The sequence below is a fragment of the Thermobia domestica genome, chromosome 1 (assembly GCF_964235325.1).
Source record: "Thermobia domestica chromosome 1, izTheDome1.hap1.1, whole genome shotgun sequence".
NCBI lineage: Eukaryota > Metazoa > Arthropoda > Insecta > Zygentoma > Lepismatidae > Thermobia > Thermobia domestica.
The window spans coordinates 56,233,458-56,257,415 of record NC_137454.1 but is presented as its reverse complement, the minus strand read 5'-3'; the positions used below and the strand labels follow the sequence as shown (position 1 = coordinate 56,257,415).

At 37.5% G+C, this 23,958-nt stretch overlaps 1 protein-coding gene across 1 annotated transcript in view; it reads left to right on the top strand.

Annotated features, from left to right (window-relative positions):
• Positions 1-16,852: 16,852 nt before the first annotated feature.
• Positions 16,853-23,958, top strand: part of LOC145683124 (pseudouridylate synthase RPUSD2-like) — a 102,944-nt gene continuing 95,838 nt past the window's right edge. The window contains exons 1-2 of the mRNA XM_081754508.1: positions 16,853-17,230; positions 19,523-19,610. Coding sequence (XP_081610634.1) covers positions 16,853-17,230; positions 19,523-19,610 — 466 coding nt within the window. The remainder of the gene's footprint in view (positions 17,231-19,522; positions 19,611-23,958) is intronic.

Below are 23,958 nucleotides of genomic sequence, written 5' to 3'. Positions count from 1 at the left end.
CCCTGCCCTGTTTGACGACCGGAAAGTTTGCTCTTTCTCAACCACTGTTTTTCTACATCCGGATTTCGGAAAACACCCACTTTTCGTTGCACAATCTGTTTCAGGAAACGCACATCACACGGATTTTGCAGCAGTTATTGGCACACATCACTATCTTCTGGATCTGAGCTGGGTTCAACTCATGTGGGTTTAATGCGGCAGCTTCTTATAGTTTTCCTGAGTTCGTAAAAGTGAAGCATTGCAATGGACTGGGACGTGCCTAGTTGATTTAACAATCGTGGTGTGCTGGTAGATGGATCTTCCTCAGTGGTATTGCATGTGGCCTGAGAATCTGTTACCTTGGGACAGCCGGATCTTTGCTGTTCTTCGACATCTTTACAACCTGCACAAAACATCTGGAACCAACGAGTTGCTGTGGTGTGGTTTTCTGCATCTTTACCTTTCGCATGACAGATGTTTTGGGTTGGTGCCGCAGCGTTATGCTCAAGGTCCAACTCATACATTAACAACAATTCACGTTATCGAGCACCCATCGTCACTGCCACTAAAGACTGAATGAATATACTGTTGGAGTAGCAGCCTTCTTATTAAATAATCCGCTTGCCACATTACCTTTTGGGCCAGTTTGTTTTTATACTTACGATCGATCACGGCGTTATTTGGGTTGTGGAATTATTGCAAGACTTGTGACTTACCTGTGTAGGATCTAGTATCGTCTTGCGTAACAGGCCTCCACCCTAGTAGAGCGTTTGCTCTTATGTGACACGTCCAGAACTAGGTCTTCCAACTAAGTAGGGTCTAGTGTTTGCCTTTACACAACAGACCGCCCTGCTGCTAGGTACAGCGTAATCTTTGCCCTTGTGTAACAAACCCACATTCACGGAGGGCCTAATGTGTGTCCTTGCTCAATAGGCCAGTAGCAAGGTGGGGCGTAGTGTTTGCTCTTGCGTAATAGGCCTACAGCCAAGTATGGCCTAATTTTTGCCCTTGCGTAACATATCGGCAGTTAGGTAGGACTAAGTATTTGCCCTTGCGTAACATATCGGCAGTTAGGTAGGACTAAGTATTTGCCCTTGCGTAAAATATCGGCAGTTAGGTGTGGCTAAGTATTTGCCCTTGCGTAACATATCGGCAGTTAGGTAGGACTAAGTATTTGCCCTTGTGTAAAATATCAGCAGTTAGGTAGGACTAAGTATTTGCCTTTGCGTAACATATCGGCAGTTAGGTAGGACTAAGTATTTGCCCTTGCGTAAGATGCCGGATCTAGTGTTAATCGTTGAGTACAGGATCAACTAGATAGGATCTATGGAAGTATAACTCCCAATATTTTTCGTATCCCTTAAATTATCATCAAATATAGAGCTTCTTCGTGGCTAAGCGGTTAGCGTACGCGCCTTTGGCGTGGGAGACCCGTGTTCGATTCCCGGCGGGAGCGCATGTGGTTCGGATTTCACGTTAATCAGTAGGTCCCGTCTCATAGAGCCTCGCTGCTGAAAGGGACGTTGAACTAAAAAATCAACTCAACTTATTATTATATACTACGTGACTTCTAAAATTGTTTGTAGTTAGATCTACGGAACTGCTATGTCCTTATCTTAACAGAGAGGCTAACATACGTGGTTTCTGTCTTGGGTTCGATACCCGGTAGATATACTTGCTTCCTATACATAACCTGTGTCGCCTCGTGGTTTAGATTCCATTTTTAACAGAGGTTCCTATCTCATATAGCCTGGATGTTGAAAAGAGACTTTAAACTCTAAGCAATCTAACCAAAATTACCAATAATTATTCCGGTCATCCTTCAACATAATAATGAACAATATCCTAATGACGCTACTTTATTTTATAATTTTCTAAATATTAGACCAGCAAAAGTTTCGTGTTTTCATGTTGTCCTTTTGCCGAATCCATAGGGACTTCTTAAATAGGCCTAATAATAACATTTTAAAAAATCTGAAAATTCTATTCTTCTTCGTCGTATATTTTCAAACAATCAGGCTTTAAGCTAGGAATATTCTCTATCTTGTTCCTTTAATCCTTTCCGCTTTGGGAACACTTTCCCCAGTGTGTTGTGAAAACTTGTTGCCTCGAATTTTGGAATTATACTTTGTGTATGTTTTGTTTGGGAATTCTGAAGCCTCGGATTAAAATGTGGAATAATGTAGCTGAAGAGTTGAGAACCGCTCTTCTCTTGCGACCGACATTAAGACAACACTAAGTTGGTCTTTCCTGTGATTTGATATATGTATTACTCATAAGTCTTGTTTCCTCATGAGCATTTTCTTCCGGTAAGGGAATTAAGTAAGGTGTATATTTTTTTCTATATTATAAGCGAAATTGAGCTCTTGATATATTTATAAAAATGAAATTATTATTCTTCCAATCCTTCAAATACGATAATAATTATTTGAAATAAGTTTATTGTTACTGAGAACTATTAAATATTACTTTTAAAAAAAAGAAAGAAAAATTAATCATAATATCAATATAGTGTACAGAGTGGTAACTTGTATTGACCGTCATACCATCAGTGGTTACCAAGTCTAAAATTGGATACAGATTATGCGGGGCGGATCATTAGGGGCGGAAGTTCATGACCTAAAAATTGTGAAAAACGGCCCAAAAATTGTGAAAAACGACGATTAAATTTGTAACTGTAACTTTAAAAGAATACAACAAACATACCAAGTGATTAACATGGTGTTCGCGATATCAGAAAAAATAAGGTAGCTTCTTCAGTTGAAATATGTGAATTTGATTTTAAATGAAAATAACAAAATAAAATGTAAATTTAAACAATTTAATGATTTGGATTGAATTGAATCGAATTGAAAAGGGCTTTATTCAAGCGGGCGAGGTTCAGCATATTGCTGCTCTATCACCTAACCCTTGTCAAGGAAATACATTCAGTTATGCAAATGGCAGTTGTACAAATACATTCAGTTATACATTCAGTGGTACTTTTGACAAAACATACACAAATACTACAAAGACAAATACAGCAAACCAATGAGCGTAAAATGCCCTTATCTCGAGCATCTCGGTCTACTATGTAGCATGGGGTGTTTCCATGTACTGCGCGTTACTGTAAAGATAAAGAAATAATGCCTTCATGTAAATCATGTAATTATTGTGTAGAATTAACAAATTCTACGTGTATATGAAAAATCGGAAAGTGAAAAATCAGGGACACATTTGGGGAGGGGAGACATCCTAGACACGCTGCCTCTTTCCGCCAAGACACAGACCGTCGAGAAATATTTAAACGTCAGAAATGATTTTTAAAAATATTACACCGCTCAAATTAATTTTGGAAATGTTTAATGAAAATGAAAACTCCCAAGTTTTTCCACTTACATATGAGGACTGTTTTTTTTTTTTTTTCAAAAACTCCATAGAGAAAATTTTGAGAAACGGAGGTATGCTTTTCTTTCTGGTATGTTTTATGTGCTACCAATCGAGCTGTGAAATCAGAATTGACAGATATCGAAATGTGTCATGTGTATAGAATACTAAATCATGAACGTTTTGTTAGAACTCGATAGAGGTTATGTACAATAAAAACAAAAATGCAATTGTTGTAAAAAAAAAATGAAAAAAGAAAAAAAGAAAAAGTTTTGTGCTCTATCAAGTTTTGATAAAACGTTCCTCATATGATTGCAGTACATTCATCATTGTCTCGGCAACATTGGAACAAAGTCTAATGTCTGTAGCTCAGATTCTCTCATCTTATAAAAAAAGGTGTTTATCTGACAAATAATAATAACAAATTACCGAAATACCAAAAATGACGAAACAATCACCGAAACTTAGGAAAAATGAGAAAACATTATCTAAAATCGAAGAAATGGCCTAAAATTTAAAAATTGGCAAAATATGCCCCCAAAAATGCACTTTGAATTATTTTGTCTCAAAACAAAGTGTAATATTATGTGTATTTGATAAACATTGTGTGCGCGATACCGGAGAAAAAAATGAAATTTCATCAACTTCCGCCCCCTACTGATCACTCACCACATATTATAGCATGATATTGAGAATCAAAGCAATAGATTACAGGACGCTTAGATTGTTGTGACTTTTCATATACATAGAAGTTAAGTGATATGTATCTCCAATAGACATGTGTTCCTAAGTCAGCCGCTTTCCGCCACATAATCATTAACTGTTTGCTTTCCTATCATAGACCTAGCAGTTTGTTTAAGTTCTCTTATCCCCAAACCAATAATTGGAACTTCACTCAACATTAGCAACACAACGCTTTAGTCTATAATATTGTGATATATTCGAACACAACTTGCATTTTAAAAGTGTACATCGGTTTCATTATTGTTGACAATACAGAGTAAAATACTTGTGTAAATAATTGAGATGGCATGTTTCACAGCTCTGAAAGCTGCCATGATTACATCTGATTCAGGTAAAGTTATTAATTCATCCAACGAATTCTCCCAATAATAGAAAACGAGTCCCAGCTGAAACAAACGATTCCGTAAATCATGAATCAATACGTGAAGTAGCATATTCACGTTGACGATAATGTCAGTTGCATGGTGGTTATACAAAAATATGGAGCTAGTCGAGTGATCACATTCTCTCGCTTATGCTGGGAGCTGTTTGGTAATTCAATTATAGCGCCCAAACAAACCGTTTATCATCCGAGCCGCTCATGCACGGCCACAATTCATTTCGCACTACTTTCTCGTTTTACACCACACAATGGGAATTTACAACACTTAACCAAATCAGTGGGGAACTAAGCGGGCATTGATCATCAGGAGTTAAAATGAGAACACGAACGTAATAGTATTCTTCCAAGTACTAACAATGACGACAAAATTCAATTCTCAGTGTAGCGAGAAGTGTTTTGTATAAGATATTTTTACTCTACTTACTACTAATTCACTGGTAGAACACTTACCTCTGGTATGAAGGGTCTCAGGTTCGTTGCACTGTAAACATCTTATACACTATCACAAGTTGAATATACATTATGTTTGTTCGTTGTAGAAATTCACACCATTGGAATGGCACACTACTTAGAATCTTTAGTCGGCTATAGTACGTGCACAGCAAAAAGTGAGGTGTTAAAGCAACATAAAATGATACAAGTTTAGTATTTAACTTTAGTGTGTGTTAATTTAACACCAAGGATCTTGTCATCCGAGTGTATCAGAAATAACTAGTTACTGGCTGTGAGTATTTGCATTGGTTTTTTATTGTTTGGTATAAACAAAGCTTTACGCAGTATATTTGGTATTTATATCAAGTAACGAATAACGTTCTATGTTTTCTGTAATCGGTCACAATAATAGTTTCGTAAACTTGTGAAGTATGTAACGACAGTTACACGAGAAGCAGTTGCGCCATCTGTTGTTCTTATGTGCCAGGACATAAGAATGACAAATAAGGAAAACAGATGGAAGCACTACTATTCATGTAACTGTTGTCACACACTTCACAGGTTTACAAAACTATTATTGTGACCGATTACAGAAAGCATAGAATATTATTTCAATAGAGGTAAGAATCCGTTATTAGTACCGTGCTAACTCAGATCATCGCCGATTGTGTACAACAATGTACGCCTTATTTCGGGTCCATCTAACTGCAGTAGAAGAAGATGTTTTCATTTGTCTCACATGTTCCATGTAATATCGGTGTAGTCTTTTTAAGTCGCAGTACAGTGACATTGTTTATCTTCTTATGAACTAGAACTTTTCAGTTTGGAACTTCATTTCAACTTTGGACATTATCGTTTTAACAATTTATCTTTTTCATCTTCATCTTGCACTTTGGTTATTCTGCTTTCTGCATCAGCCATGTTGGGTAGTAATATTTGAGTTGGCTATAATACAGACGATGTAAGCAGTTGCAAGATTTATTGAAGGTTTCTAGTAGTATCCTAGACTTGGCGTAATTACCTGCACGTGTTGGTAAATACGCCAATTTGGAACACTTTTTTAAATTTTACCTTGGGCACAACACAGAAGTGAGTGGCATCATTACTACATTTTTTGTATACGCGGAAAAGTCTATTTTTCAATGCACATGTGTTGCTCTTTGTGTTTCATGAAAATTAAGGCCGTAAAAAAATCCAACCCCCTTACCGTGGCATATTTACCTGCACCTACCTTAGATCGGATTAAACTGTATTTGATACCGTGTACTTCATATATTGCTGTTTTAGTACAGTTTATATCAATTTCGTCTTTTTGTCTGAATGATATGTATATACTAGGGGCGTCATTTGGGGAGGTTTTCCTGAGTTGAAGAAATACGTATTTGTGTGGTTTTTTTTTTAATGGTGTAATAATAATATTCAAAACGTGAAATTTCTATATCGGTGGCCAAATCCGCTCCCCCTGGCAAAATCTAAAGTGATGCTACTGATATGGACCGCTATTCGTTAATGATATTAGTGTATAACATAATTGAATAAATAATCAAAACAACCTTCGTTCCTGAAAAGTTGTTCGTTTCCCGTATTGTTTATGAAAACATTTCTTAAAAAAAAAAAAAAAAAAACTTCTTACATGTTACAATTCCAGCTGAAAAAACAATAATGTAATACTTCTTTTGTTTGTTTGTACTTCTAGTTTGCGAGGTTATGGGTTCGCTCTGAAAGGTTAACAAATCATAAAGTAGCAGCTTTTACGTTTAAAAGTAAAAAAAAAAAAAGTTGTTGTCTTTTTCAGAAACTCCACATAAAGATTTACACTTCCCGTATTATTTTGTAGCTTTTGAAATGTGGTTGTGGAAAAGAATGGAGAAAATTAGTTGGGTCGAGCGGAAAACGAATGGGAGGGTGTTCGAAATGATGAGGAAGAAAAGAACAATTTTAGATTTTATTGGGAAGAGGAAGAGAAACTTGTTAGGATATTGGCTAAGAAGGAATTGTGTCATGAGGGACGTGCTAGAGGGTATGGTGGCAGGAAAGGGAGGGAGGGGCGAAAGAGGCTACAATTGAAGGACCCGATATCAAAACAGAAAAATCGTACGTGAAGACGAAGAGATTAGCGGAAGACCGTGGAGCATGGAAGCTTCTCAGTTGTGGCAAGTGATCTGCCAATAATGGCATAATACTCATGATGATGATGATGATGATGTATCCTTTTGTTCATATTATTGGCATCTATTGATTGGTATATGTTTCATCTTTTGACTTTATATCGTTACACGCTAATGATAGTGTAGATAAAAATGTGTTTATTATTATTATTATTATTATTATTATTATTATTATTATTATTATTATTATTATTATTATTATTATTATTATTATTATTATTATTACAATTGATAATTTATTATTATTATTACCCATGGACACCCTTAGAAAGTTAAAATTTTTGTGATTTAACACCTATGAAACTTTCAATTTTGCTGTAAAATAATACATTATGAAATATATATATATTTCATAATGTATATATCAACATCAACATTAAACAATAATCAACATTAAAATTAAAACAGAACGGATCAAAGAAGTTAGAGCTATCTGAGTATGAACAGTTCTCATTCGGAAGTCACTGTTTTAACTTGCATTAACTCTCCCCCAGAGTTGACAAAACTTCAAGAGAGGAATGTAGCTGGATTTTTTGGTGTTGCTAAAGGCGAGAAAGATATCTGCGATGAATGTCAGATCACGTTTTCGATTCCTGTTTGAGGCTTCGAGTTTTACCGTGGTTCCAGCAGCTGGTCGAACTCCCACAGGTTCTCAGGAGTCCCGTGCCTAGCATTTGCCCCTCATGCTGCATACATAATTGAGTTAACTTTTGGTAAACACATCGCGTCCTCTGCCTCAAAATAATGCAATCACCGCGTTGCCTTCCGTTGCTGCCGTGTACTCAGCCGGATTGTTTCTTCTATAAGACGCTGTTTCATTTCATCGTTTTTTTTTTTTTTTTTCAAATATGGTATATAAAATGCGATGCGAAATTCGTGGAAAGTCAGTTGCCTAGTTGTTTTATTGCGTATAGTAAATATTATGAACACATTTCTAGGAAATAATAAATTAAATACGAAGCGGAGGACAAGTGACTTCTGCATGAAGATCACGATATGCCCTACACGATAACATGTTCCACATGTGGGCAGAGTTTATTATGTCTATGGAAAACAGATAAATAAAGGGAAATAATTCCTCCCGGTACTTTTGCTCCGAAAAAGAAATACTATTTTTTTAACTTTCGTAAGCATAATGATAAAACCGACTTTCTGTCTCTTTTAGTATATACCTAGTACATCATATAGCATTTTGCTTTAAAAAATCATACAAATACGATGCAAATGTAAATTTGATATGACTTTAATTTATTACCGACGTGAATAAACTTTCGCAATAAAAGCTGGATATGGTTGTGGCTTTCTTCATGACGGAATAGTTCTTTTGCGACCTCATATATACAGGGTCCGGCAAAAACACCTCCCATTTTTGAGAGGGCACTGTATGAGTTGTGGTGGAGATACGGCGTCGGAGGAGATATTGATCGATAGCGGTATACGTGCCATTTTCAGTAGTTGCAAAGGCATGGCGCGGTGAGCATCGTGCGTTTGTTGTGGAGGAGTCTCTATTCGCAATGGTGGTTCTTCTGATTACTACTCAGCGGGCATTTTGCATTCGGTTTGAACTTAGCCAACATGATTCTGTTCCGGATAGAAAAGCTATTCGATTGGGGATATCAAACTTTAGAACAACAAGTTCTGCACTGAAAGAAAAAAAAAATAACCTGGAACCGGGCCGACCTCGGACCGCAACAACACCGGGAAAAGTGGCGCGTAAGAGCCAGCAATCTCTAAAGCGTTCATCATTTAAACAGGTCGGCCAGGTGTTTTTTTCTCAGTGCAGAACCTGTTGCTCATGTATTGTTTATCGGTGTTAAGTGATTTCTAGAAGTTTCAAAAAATATAATTTACTAGCTGAATACCCGTTCTTCACACGGGGAGAATACGTTTCATTTTGGACATAAAGTACTAACGGGGATTAAGTTTGGATTTAGACGGCATCGGAAGTGTCACTGTTCGTCTCATATCCCCTTCTCCAAATTGTGGGGTTGAATTCGGATTTAAACGGCATTAGAAATGTGACTGCTTATCTCAGTGACTCCGAAAACTATGGATTCGACACTCATATCGGTCATTTTCGATCATTTTTAAATATCAGCACCCCTCTCCTTTCCTCCCCTAAGTTGCACCATCAAAATGAAATGATAAAAACTATCCCACGCCGGAATCTCATCTATGTTCCAAATTTGATCTAGATCGGTCCTCTGTTCCAAGAGGTACGAACTCACAAACGTAGTGACTTTCATTTTTATATATATATTTGGTCTAGGAATTAATTCGTGCGGTTGGTACGCACACATTGAAGCTGTAGTACAAACACAAAATACATAAATACCTTAAGAAAAATATTGTCCATCGCTAGCCACCACTTTCGCCCATCTGTCAGGCAATGTACGGATTCCGTGGCGAAAGAAGTCCTCATCCTTGGAAGCGATCCAGTCAGAGACCCATGTTTCGATATCTTCTGAAGAAGTAAACCGCTGTCCAATCAAATCGTTGTTCATGCAATCGAACAAGTAGTAGTCCGAAGGAGCAACGTCTGGTGAATACGACGGGTGGGGTAAAACTTCCCATCCGACATTTTCTAAATAGGTTTTGACCGGTTTTGCGACATGTGGGCGAGCGTTATCATGTTGAACAATAAGTTTATCATGTCTGTTCTCCCATTCTGGTCGTGTTCTGGCCAGAGCTTGCTTCAAACGCATTAATTGTCGTCGATAACGTTCTCCATTCATAGTTTCACCCGGTTGCAGCAGCTCATAGTACACCACACCTTTCATATCCCACCATATGCACAGCATAACCTTTGCACAGTGAATATCTCGTTTTGGTTGTGATGGACCTGGTTCACCTGGTTTCACCCAGGCCTTTTTTCGTTTAGGGTTCTCGTAATGGATCCACTTCTCATCACCCGTAATAATTCGATGCAGAAACCCCTTTCTGCGCTGTCGTTGAAGCAGCAATTCGCAAATGGTTTTTCGTCTTTCAACGTCTCTGTCTTTCAATTCATGTGGAACCCAATGTGACATCTTTTGAATCATTCCCATGGCTTTCAAGCGTTTGGAGACTGTTGTTTGATCAACGCCTAATGCTGCTGCAAGTTGTTCCTGCGTTTGACACGAATCCTGCTCGAGCAATGCTGTCAATTCTTCGTCTTGAAATTTTTTTGGCTGTCCAGCTCGCTCTTGGTCTGCCAAGCCGAAATCACCACTTCTAAACCGTGCAAACCACTTCTGACATGTTCGCTCAGCTAGAGCATGGTCACCATATACTTCCACCAAAATACGATGACTTTCAGTCGCACTTTTCTGCATGTTAAAGTAATGCAGCAGGACACCCCGCAAAAACACTTTATCAGGCACAAATTGCGCCATGTTCACTTAACTACAAACTGGTGTTTTGACGCTTTAATCCACTGCCCTATACTACGAACGATACGCGATGACAGGGGTTTGCAACACATGTGTGGATACACGGAACTGTGGGACGCTCCGTTCGTTGCGCCATCTCTTGTCCACCCGCACGAATTAATTCCTAGACCAAATATATATTTCTTACAGCTCACTTATATTTTCCGTTTTTCTGAACAAAAATAAATATTTTGTTTTAAATAATAAATCATTCCACAATCATTAAAACAAGTAATATTGTGACTATGCACTTTTCACAGAGATGATATGCAAATATTGTATACTAGCAGCGTTCACCCCGCTTCGCTGCGGTCACCCCGGAACGCAATAAACTTTGTTACTTAGATAATTTTTACTTTTTCGCTTTCAAGTGATATGATAAAAACCATAGAAGATTGCAGTAAATCTTAACATTATATCGCCTGTCATTTATGTTAACCCGCCCCGCTTCGCTGCGGTCATCCCGGTGCTGGCATATTGTAAAAGTGTCTGTAAAAATAAGCAAATCAATTAAAAAATTTTAAACAGAAGATTCAAGCTATTTTCCGCTGTATATCGCCTGTCATTTATGTTAACCCGCCGAGTGACACGGTCATGCGGGTTGCATATAAATACGTTTATTTTTACCTATGATGAACTAATAACAAAGGATTTGTACGTTATGGACACTTGAATGGTCAATTATCTCAAGACACTGGTAATTAAAAATTAAAGTGATATGATAAAAACCATCTAGGGTCCAAATCCTAATAACCCCCCAAAAATGAAAGAAATTGGTTCAGCCGTATTAGCGTGATGAGCGGACAAAGGATTTTGTACGTTCTCTTTTATATATATAGATTAGTTATAGGCTTGAATGTATGCAATTTTGTATTAAAATATAGATAACATATGTTCGGTCCATTAATTTACGTTCATTTCTCAAGCGCACACTTTGATTGCTTTCCATCGTATCATAGAGTTAATATATGTATGCGCGATGTGTGTGTGTGTGTGTGCAAGTGTCTGGAAACCTGGGGCCCCGCAGCATTCTTCCCAATTGAGCCTCGCATCTCTTAATTCTGGTACTGCCGTTAACAACAGATCGTATGTATTGATTGCCATCTCCTAATTACTTCTAATAGTAATAAAACTGCTGCGATCGTTGTCCTGCTACCAAAGAAAGTTTTTTTCATTATATTAAAAAGAGCGACAATAAAATAGAATTAAATTATCTTTATGTCTGTGTAAGGTAATAATTTTGTTCGGAATGAACCCTTTGTAAAACGAATAAAAGAACATCTAAAATTGATGAAGCTTATATCTTAGTCTGTAGAAATATCTTGATTTCTAGAAGAAAAAAAAAAAGAAATCAAAAGAACAGAAACTCCAGGGAACATGTGAAGTTGAAGGCTCGAAAAAGAAGCAAAGAAGTAGACAACGCAGATAGCGAGTCGTTTATTAGAAGATTCTGCCCTTTCAAACTCATTGGGGCGAGTAATTTGGATCTTGCAAGGGGGTTTTATTGTCCAGCTCCAGGTGGCGCTGAGCGCTGCTTATTCTTTGCTAGGAGTAAAAAGGAAGCCCTCTGTTGAACGAAAGATCTGAAGTAAATAAGAAAATACCTTTTGCTATTTAACCGTTTTAATTACCTTAGTCTTCTCTTCCCTCCATGTGTACAATAAAGTGAATTTTCTTTTCTAACGCCAAATGCTTATCTCTTAAAAGACCTTCTTTTATATTCTTCGTTTATTTTAATAAGAAGATCAGTTTCATGTAGGTATAAAAGCCCAATCCTCTTTTATAGGGTTTGGAATTACGAACTTCATCCCACATTACATAAAATTAATATAGATTCCAAGAAAGTCTTTGCTATAATTAGTTGGAGATACACGTGGTACATATACCTTTCTCCATATTTGTCTAGTCTAGTCTATATTCTATATTCTTTCAGGTAGTCTATATTCTTTCAAGTAAGAAGATACCGTTTTGTGATTGAAACATGTAAAAAAAAAAAAAAAAAAAAAATCCGGAAAATCCAGTGATACCTCCGAAATAGTTGCAGTTTTTAACACAAGATTTGAATATTTTTATTGATTAAGCAAAGTTCTTTTTTTTTTTTTTTTTTTTGCAAAAGATTACATTAGATACACAAATACAGAAGAGAGATTGTGACAAAAAAAAGAAGAAGACATGAATATACCAAGGAACAAGATACGATGGTGACCTATTATATACAATATATGAAGTTCCTATATAGTCTTTCCGTCTTCTTTAGCCTAAGGGGTATAACCAGGTCCGTATCCAGGAGGGGTCTAGGGGGCGTCCCCTAAAATTTTACTGGCCCCCTAAAATTTTCACGATAGACTTGCAAATGAACTATTATATGGGGATAAACTATATGGTTGGATCAGGCCACCTAACTTCTACCCCTCCCCCTACATTTTTGAGCTGGCTACCGGCCTGGGTATAACTGTGGGAGTTTAAAATATATTTTTTATGTATAGTCTTGGTGGAGCGCCTATTGACAGCACGTATACCTTCAACCATACATGACATAATATTGAGTAAGTCATCGGTGGCATCCTGTGTTAGGTGGTATCCTACATTTCGTCACAGAGTACAAGTAACTGTTTTGTATTTGCAGGTTTCTGTAATTTTAGTGTTAGAAAATGCCAAGCACCTTCTGTAGAATTTCTGTTCTGACATTGCCCGGGTCAGAGCAGAATTTGAATCCCATTTTTACCTTTTCCAGCTGGTGGTCAGCTTTGCCTTATCATATGGCGTTCCGTAACAGATCTCCTTTTTTAAAGAAAAATGGCAATCCGTCGTACATATCTCGTTGATTTTTCACAGGAAATAACAGAGAAGTCATGTTACTACTAGCGTCTTCCCAAATTACACTTCACACGTTGACACTTACGCCGTCATATTTCACCGTAGAATGGTGGAAATTTAGTGAATTGTGATCTATCGATGTCTTCCAAACTCACTGTCCACCGCTGTTCAAGAATTGGCGAAATCAGCTTTCAGGAGGAGTGCAATATCGATCCACAAATGTGGTGAATTGGTATATATAGCGGTGGTCGTATCTCCATGTAGTTTGTGTTTTTTAAAGCACAGTTTTCTTTTTGACGACGCTTGTATTCCCGTACTATGTAAATATTGCTGAATGGTTTGAGCTGATGTGTCAGCCTTGGTTGCAATGTTATTGGTATATTTCAATGGTTGGGTTCCAGCAATTTGGACCGCTCTTGAGTCTATGCATATGTTTCCGAACCTTTTGAAGTGCAATGTAGTATTGTTTACAGGTGTTAACAGTACATGACTTCTACCATGATCACAATTTTCAATAATGCGACTTCCAGTAAATTCCGGCTAAATTTCGGCCACGTCCGCGCGCCATAACATATTCACACCAGTACCTACGTCATACTCACAAGGAATAGTTAATTTGAATCTAGCCGTTCTTAAATGCTTTGATCAGAGTTGTTTACGTTTTGTTGTTACAACACTGAAACATATGAATGATTCTTTCTTGGATGCATTGAATTGCCTTACATTCCTTCAAATTGTGAGCTTGCTTCTTATTGGTTGATTCGTATGATTCTTTAGCCAACTAATTGGTTAACTTAAATAGATCTTCTGTCTTTTGAGTTGGTGGCCTTTTAATGATTAGTAATGGTGAAGAATCCTGAAGAACAATGCGCGAAATTCATTCGTTATACTGATTGGTGGATTCAGATAAATCTTACGTCTTCTGATTGGTTGGTTCTTTTCTTTTCAAATATATTACAGAATTGTCGCACGATGATATTAGTGTCAGGGTTGGGTAATTAGACGTAAAATATAGTTTTCTACGTGACGCATCAAACTATGTAAAATATATAAAGTACGTAAAGTACATTTAAAAAATATAAACAAGTCTACAAATTAAAATAACCTTTTTCACGCTGGTTACTGTTTCATTTAGCGCAAAAAACTATAACTGGCGCTAGATTTTGCAATTTTATAAACTTCCATATTAACTTCATAAAGTACTCTTACGACCCATATAAATAAAAAAAGTATTAGGATTTTGTACCCATGATTATGTATTTAAAAAACATTCCATAATGCTTTATGTTTTAAATCCTCTGTAGTCAACAAAAGTTTTAAGCTAGAAGAAACCATGTTGAAACGAAGGAAAATCATACAATGCAACAACAACGCCTGTGTTTGACATCCATGCGCCTTCGCGGTCGCTGCGTCGAACGGCTTTCTGCTCTCACAAAAACCCACTCCATTTCACACTTGCTGTTGGCTGTTTAGTTGGTTTCAGTTTTCAATGCTTTGTCTGCTTGGCAGTCTGCAATGGGGATAAAATAAGAAATATTAGCTATATACAACAGATATGCTTTTCCACAGTATATGTAATTAATATAAATTATGATGTTTAGACTGCGCTTCAGTTGATGCAACTAGCAAGCTTGGAGGAATTGTATTTTGTGTTCTATCTTTGATATTACAGAATCAATAAAACAAAACCGACCAAAGCATCAAATATATATTAACAATACTTACGTATTCGTTTCGGCAATGTAACATTGTCTTCATCAGACACGTTATTTGGTGGTGTCTGGTGGTAATCTGGTTAAAATATATATATTCGGTGTTTTGGTCAGTTTTGTTACATTAATACTATGAATAATTCCAAAGCTATAACGTACAAGATACAAGGTAAATGATCTTAGTTTTTAAATAGTTTTCTACATTTGCGTTAAAACTAGGGATGGCCACAAAGTTCCGGTTGCGGTGGAACCGATTCCGCGAGGAACCGGCTCTCGTAGATCCGGTTTTCAGAACCGGTTCTGGACCTGGATCCGAAAACCCGGTTCCAAAACCGGACCTTAGGAACCGGTTCCAGACCTGGATCCGAAAACCCGGTTCCAGAACCAGATCTTATTAAACGGTTCCAGACATGGATCCGAAAACCTGGTTCCAGAATCCGATCTTAGGAACCGGTTCCAGATCTGGATCTGAAAACCCGTTTCAGAACCGGTTCCAGACCTGAATCCGAAAGCCCCCAAAGAGCCGTAAAGAAGGCACAAAGTTCACCTTCAAAACACTGCAAAAAGGACCATGCGCTTGTGCCCTCCCCGCACAGACCCGCTTGTGCCCCCAGAAAAAAATATTTGGTCCACCAGTGGGTGTTTAGCCAAATGAGTTTACCAGTGTGCCTGTTTAGCCAATAAGTTTGCAAGTATCCCAGTTTATTTAGCCAAATAAGACAAGCGGCCGCCGCCTGGGCACCTGCCTGTCGCTTCCACCATTTCATCTAGCACACTGTTCTCTAGGGTGGAGCGAAAATATGAAGGAGAAAATTTTAATTTGGCAGACCCATAAAAAGTTTACTACTTGTCAATGAAACACCTCTGTAAAATTTGATAAAATTTCGTGAATAATTTTAGGGTGCTACCAGTCACTGAACTTCTGTCATTTAACCCTTTTAAATTATATCATTCCAAATGGAACGATGGCGTAGTATGTTCATTGCTGGCTTAACCCCTTCAGTATGGGTGGCGAGTTAACTCGTGTCTTAAAAACGCACCTGCTGTGCGGATGGCGTATATATACGATTTCATTTTGTTTTGGCTATTTTGTATTGCGTATGGCGAATATACTTGCCCATAGTATGAGTTATGTTATTCCGACAATATTTAGCGAGTTTGCGCTCAGTTTGTTTCAATTGTTGCTTAATTAAAAGAAGAGGAAAAAGAAAGAAATTGAAATAGAGTTTGTGCTTCGTCAAATACAGTTTTCATTCTATGTATTGTTTGAGAGCAGGCAGCACGATATTTCAACGATGCTGACATCGAGGAAGAGTTATTAATTAGTGATTCTGATGTAAGAGATTCTGAAAAAGATTTAGAGTCAACAGGGTTGGAGTCGGAGAAAAGTGATGATTGCGCTTTTAGTGATAATGACAAAAAAAAACTACTTTTTACAGCGGTTCGCATCTGAAAATTACGCACTGAAGGGGTTAAAAATGAACCAACAAAGCTTTTTACTTAGGTTTATTTTTGTTTTGGAGGCATTGTAGAACACGTTTCGTACAGTTTTTCATCTTTCTGCGTCGGGACATGGGGTGATGACGTCATAAGTTAAAAACAAATTGTTGTGCCTACTTTCATTGTTTTCTTGCAGGCTTACTATTGCACTTAGAAGGTCGAAATGTTGCACTCACATTCTCTATACCCATTAGTATTTCTTCGATTTTTCCAGATCTCTGCGTTAACGCAGAGGGGTCCAGAGGGGCAAAAAGGTGAAAAAAGGATTTTTTATTTTAAAAAATAAATAAAGTGCTTGCAAAGGAGCACACATTTCTTAATGACCAGAGATCTTCCAGGAAGATGGTCATTGGTTCCGTAGATAAAACTGAGGCAATGAAGTTAGGAAAAGAAAAGAAAGCAGAAGAAAGGAAAAGAAAAGAGGCTTCAAGGATTGAAAAGTATAAAATATCTACTGATGTTCCAACAGTCAGCACTGATTATGTTGCCGATACTGGTGAACTGTTGTCATCTGGGGATGAGGTTGAGGATGACAGAGAGACATTTGAAACTGACATTTCAACATCGAAAGAAAAATCTTCAAGAAACCGAATGAGATTACAACTTCCAACACTGGCAAGAGTTTCAGATCAGTATGGGGTATCTGATAGATGTGTTGCCGCAATTGCATCTGCAACTTTACAAGATTTTGAAATAGTTTCCAGGGAAGACACATCTCAAGTAATTGACAGAAGTACGGAGAGCACGACAAAAAAACTCAAGCTATACTTCGAGAAAAGAGAGGAACAAGGCACGCTGATAGGACTCTTCCTTCCTATCCCCTTCGCCTTCCCCTTCGCCATTTATTTCAGTACCTTGATGGAGTCACACTAGAACCTCGTGAATTCTCTGGACCGATTGGAAATATGCTGAAAGATTGTGAACATTTGCCTGTTAAAAGTTTCCAGAAAATCACTTGTAATTTACCAGAAATTTCTGCGGATGATCTAAGCACAGATCAAAAATACTTATACGAAATGTGCCATGCCATTTTCTCAGGAAATTGCTCTGCTGATCTCGCCCATCGAATCCCTGGCAAGTTGTCACATTCAAGGTGGCTAACGATGGCTAACAGGGTACTGAGAGTGTATGTGGGAACTGAGAATCCATCATTTAATCTGATTGTTGTGACTGAATACATTGTCAAAGTGTATGCTCCCCTTTGGTTCAAAATTAAAAACAAGTGGTCCCATACGGACGGAGCTCAACATGTGTTTGAAACCATAGTGCTATCAAGGTTCTTATCTATCTTACTTTCACATCTCAGAAGTGTTGTGGATCCCGTAATACAACGAAACGCATATTTCGGCCACCCGGAAAACCTCTTGTTAGGGATGTTAAAGGATCAAAGAAAGCACAGTAGAGAACTTAGAAGTTCAAGCACTGCTGTCAAAATACGGCAGTTCACAATTCTAAAGTTGAACTTTGATGTGCAAGACTACACTGAAATTATTGACTGCCACAAGTTGAAGTCACAGAGCCCCCAATTTTGACAAATTTTACAAATGAAGGATTGCAGTCGCTTATCATCAGTCGGGAAATGCCAGTATTCAATTTCCCCAAATTTCCATGCTACACAGGCCGTAGAATGACGCGTAAAGTTAATGAATGAAGCATCTTAGGCTGTAATTGGTTCAGAAGCAAAGGATGACTTCATACGTACAAGGATAAAGTCAAGACCATTATACCAGTCTTTTAAACCAAGAAGGACTACAACGTTGCATAAAGTGTTGACGGGTCTGCAAGTGTAATGGGTTAAAGTCAAACTTGTAATGCAGTGTCTAAGGATTTATCACATCGTGGGGGGTCTTGTCTTATGTTTCATACGTACGAAGATAAAGTCAAGACTCATTATGCCAAGGACTACAGTGCTGCATAAAGTGTTAACGGGTCAGTGAGTGTAATAGGTTAAAGTCAAACTTGTAATGCAGTGTCTAAGGATTTATCACACCGTTGGGAGGGGGTCTTGTCTTATGTTTCAGAAAGTTTAATATATCATTACTTGCGTTTAACTATGTCTTAGCTGTATCAATTAATATGCTAGAAGCAATCAAACAGAAGGAAACTACCATTTTATATGAGCCTGCTGTATGCCCGATTATTCGTGTAATATGACAGTAAGAAAACAGCTGGTAGCAACTTAAAGATATGTTCAGAATTTCAAAAAAATTGGAATATATGTTGTACAACATTAAAGGAAAACTTTAGTACCTATGCCATTAAAAATTTCTATTGAAATATTTTTTTCACTACTTTTCACTCCACCCTACTGTTCACAGCCTGCCAGCAGCTCGGGTTTAACGTAGGGATGGTCACAAAGTTTCGGTTCCAGCGGAACCGGTTCTTGGATATCTGGTTTTCAGAACCGGTTCCAGACCTGGATCCGAAGAACCGGTTCTAGACCCGAATCCGAAAAACCGGTTCCAGACCTGGATCCAAAAACCGGTTCCGGAACCGGATCTTCTAGAACCGGATCCATTCAGACCCGAAAACCGGTTCTACTGGGAACCGGTTCTGGCCATCCCTAGTAAAAACCTGTTTTTCTCAATGACTAAATTACGTGTAACCTACGTATAAGAGCGTAACGACTAAACGACCTTGCCAAAACCCTGATTAGTGTAAAAGTAAAGCATTATTTACTCTCACTGGAACTACAGACTGAAACTTTTACTTATACTGCAATATTTTAATGGTTCCAATGCTTTTCAAAAGTAGTTTTCAAAACTTTATAACACTTTATCAGATACTACTATTCGAAAAAGTTTATTAGTTTCCCACTAATGACATCTATGTGAAAATCCTATCAAATACCTTGACAACTACTCATTGTCCAAGTAACGTTGTACGTCTGAGCAATATAAGGTAAAACTTACAAAAGTATTATTCTTATGATTAATTGTACTATTTTATATTAATGCTTTGTGTATGACCCGTAGATATTATGTTTACTCATGTTTTCTTCTTTTCTCGTAGGCAAAATTGGAAACAAAAGCTTTGAAAGCGAAGCGACCAGGATTCACAGATGATCGCTACAATGAAACTTCATACTACATTGAAAATGGTAAGTAAATATCTTAACTATTTGTATTTTACGCGTCGAGTTACTTGGTTTGGCTTCTGATACCAAATACGTTGCATATTATGTTCAATAGCTTTACGCCAGATTTGGACAATGGAGCCATCGACCCCTCCCCTGGTGCCTTAAACTGCCTCTCTCGGCTGTTCCCCTCCCCAGCCGTACTATATTTTAATGTAGATCAAGAAATAAGCCCACCGCCCACTCCATCCTTTATAGACGAAAGGAGAGCGAGTGACTCCAGTAGGCGGTATATAAATCTATCCTTGCCCGAGTCCGATTCCCGTCGTGAAATCATTGGGTTCGGATCCCACATTAAGCTCTAAATCCACGTCTCATATAGTCTTGTGTACTGAAAGGGACGCTAAAATTCAATTCAAGCACCGAAAACTACCCTTTTTGTTAAACAAAAAAAATAATAAATAAATAAATAAATAAAATAAAATAAATAAATAATTGCTCTCCCAAAAATATTTTTCCCCCTCCGCTTGGCTTCCTTCAGAAATGAAAGTTGGGTTCGACACTGGTCAGCAACCAACTTCCAAACCCATATATAGTAAATGATGTTATATGGAGTTTTTAACCTTTAAATTCGTTAAAGAAAAAAAAAACAATTAAATATTTAAAGAGTTATAAACCACTTTCAATAGGAAATTAATCCCCACCCATATTCCAAGGAACGTCCATGCTGTGCAAAAACGAATTGTTTGATGTCTGTTTACCGTGAGTTTAAATTGGATTTGTTCATCATAAAAATTTAGGATTAGGCTTGTAATGAATCCTAGTCGTTAACGCTCTCGCCTTTGATGCCCGGGTTCAATTCCCGGGTGGAGACAATCGGTCGAAAAACTGTAAATTCTTTGTCAGGTCAGTCATCCTAAGTGACCTGGATTTTTTTCGTTCACAACAGGCAAATGCCATGATAGTACTCAACATAATGAACTCAGGTTGCTTCCTTTCGTCCCCTTCCTTTCTTTCTCCCCAATTCCCTGGTTAGTGTAAGCGTCGAGGGTCGTCATTCCTCATACATGACGGACTAAAATCCCCATAAATGCTGCAAGTCCAGAAATCTAATTCTAATCCTAATCCTGCTTTTATTTTTAAAATTTAAATTGAAAAACATATTAGCAATTTTTAAATACAGTACTTGTTTGTGTACTAATAAAAACCGATGTTTTATAGGTACACTGTGTTTGCCACTAGTCAATTTGTGCTTGAACAGGTCATCTGTTTACAAAACTAATTTACATTTTCTTCACTATTCGCTTAAATCATTAACAACACATTTCGTAAGCAGTGAAATTTAACATGACATCTAAGCTTTAATATGCCTGGTAGTGAGTGCTGCTATACTTTCCCCATTGCGTTTAAAATGAGAGAATGAGGGACAGTAGTTGGAACATTTACAAGCTACGTTAAGCTTATGATGTAAAGCCATGTTCACTCTATGTTGTAACTCGATTGCTACCGCGTGGAACACAACAGCGTATGATCTAAATATTCATGCAATCGCTAGGTGAGAGAAACGCGTTAATTATGCTACAATCCAAGTAATCTAAGTTTCATGCTGCAGAATGAATTACATCTAAATATGACATGCGGGAGATCCATTTTGCTTATAAAGGATGACCAACTCGCGGCCCGGCAACCAATCTTCAGCGGTCCGCGAGTCTTCGAAGTTAGTATTCCTGAGAGTATAATAATGAAAAAGGTATTGACTTCGTACAACCACAGTTGTACTGCTTTGAATTGAAAAATGAAATGAAGTATTTCAGTTTAATGTCCCACGTTTTTGTCCTTTAGACCAAAAAAGACGATAATTAAGGCAAGTGAATGATGATGGAAGAAATGGGGAAATGATAATGTGGGAGGAGACGGGAGTACACCGAGAAAACCTCACGGACACGATATTGTCCACCACAAACTTACTTGGCCGGAGATCGAACCAAGGACCCCACACGCCAGAGATAACTGTTCTACTAGTGAGCCACTGTCTCCCCTACTGTTTTTTTTTTTCATTCTGCTTTAATTGATTATTTATTTATTTATGTACTGCATATGAAAAACATACATTCAGATACGAATTGTGTCTGTTGTTCGATTCCTCCGAACAGTGACATTAATACTCTTAACAGTGACACATACACTGTTATAAGATTTTCTTATCATTTACTGCCATAACGTGCTAGCATATGAGAGTATTTTATTTTGTATGAATGTTGCAGCGAGTTAAAAATCAAATCAAAACTATAATTGTGGCCCTGCAAAATCCTTTACAAAATCTTAATGCCCTTTCGTGCACCATCGTAAAGGTTTTCCAACCCTTTGATTGCACGGTAGCTCAGTGGTAGAGCGCATGCGTCTGGTGCGGGAGGTCCCTGGCTTGATCCCCGGCAATGTATGTGGTGAACAACATCGTGTTCGTTGGTTTTCTTAGTGTTCTTCCGTTTCCTCCCACATTCTCACTCTATCAATCCTTCCATGATTCAGTTGCTTTGTTATCGTCTCCCTTAGCCTAACGGGCTAGCATGGATGTTAAACTGAAAAATTTCATTTTTTCCAACCCTTTGATTTATTTATTTATTTACGAACACAATTCGAGATACAGCTAAACGCCAGTTTACGCTGGAATATCCAACAAATCTAAGAGATGAAACATAATACAATAATAATAATAATAATAATAATAATAATAATAATAATAGGGACAACAACAAAATAACAATATGTAACTGATAATAAGAAGGTTGATAATAGCTGACTAAAGTTTATTCACCAAAATGATGTAGTGCAGAGTTATATGCAGCTTCAGAATTAAATAAATCTATGGATGTATGTGACATTTGTTGTATAGTTTAGGAAGCCTGTAGAACAGAGAACGTTGAACTATTGAAAGTCTAGGTCGTACTGCGTGAAAAAGATATGTGTTACGTGTTTGCCTGAAGGGGATTCGGAAATATGGTTCTGAGAGTAGCGTTTCGGACCTGAGTTGACCATGTGTGAGTTTATACAGACATTTGAGGTCACTGATTTTATGACCAATGTCAGCTAGTTAAATATTTAGTGTTTGTAACAGTTCATGTTTAGTCATCAGACGTGTGTGAAGTACTCTAAGGCGTACTATTGCAAGGAAGAAGTTTAGAGCTGAGTTTAGTCGAGATAGCTTTGTAGGAGCTGCCATTGTCCAGATAGGTTAACAATATTCCAATTTAGGAGAAATTATTGTCTTACAGAAAGTTGTTAAGGAAGATATGTTCCGTATTTCTGTTAATCTGTACAGAAGTCCTAGAAGACGCATCGAGTGCTTAGTGATAGTGTTTACCTGTTCTATGAAAGTTAGTTTTGTGTTGAAAGTAACTCCGAGATCCTTATGACTATTTACTCTTGTAATGGCAAACCATTTATGTTGTATGAAGTGTGTACAATATTTTTCTTTAGGGAGATTGTCATGAATTTACTCTTATCAGGATTAACTTTTAGGAGCCTAGTGTTACATCAGGAGGAAAAATTATCTATGTCGTTTTGAAGTAGCTCAGAATCTTCTATACTGTTCATTTCTCACTTGTCTCGAGTTGTGCATTAATCGAGATTTAATTTTACCTACAGACACATCACATAGATATTGGAGTAGCTTTTTTTCTCTTAAATACCAAAAATGATAGTTTTGTATTACTTGACTTACATTATAATATAACATGTCGAGAGGCAAGTGTACTCCTCCACCCCACCCCGTTTGGTGTCATCACTCCCTGACACACTTCTCCTTCCAGAGAAATTCCCGTACTTCTGAATTGTAGAGAATCATACTTTAATGCAAGGACAACACGATTTTCTTATTTCCTCTAGTTCTCACTTAAGAATTTTTGAACTTCAAATACTATTAAACGCTCTTCCATGTGTTTTCCTTCGTTGTTATATTACAATGTTCGATCTGCAAGATTCTATCACAGTGGCCTTCGTCGAAACAAAGAATTGAGGCTCGAAAAGGTGTGAGAGCAATGTCTCGTCTCGGAATATTACATGCTTCTACTGGAAGAGCCCTGTCACGTCTCGTCTCGTAGATAACGTAAGACACCACTGTATTGTTGTGATTTGGAATTAACTGTTATACAATCCATAATCTTTCTGCAAAGTCTTCTTAGAGCTCATGAAAGCCAACAAGTGGTATATCCATGGCAAAAAAAATCGCTATGTCAAGTCATATCCTAGGACGTTTCTTCTTTATTATTATTTTTAGGTCGATAAAGTTATCAATGATCTAACGATGTCAGGATAGATCTAACAAGAGTTTGATCCTCTTTATATATATATATATATACAACGGTTCTAAAAC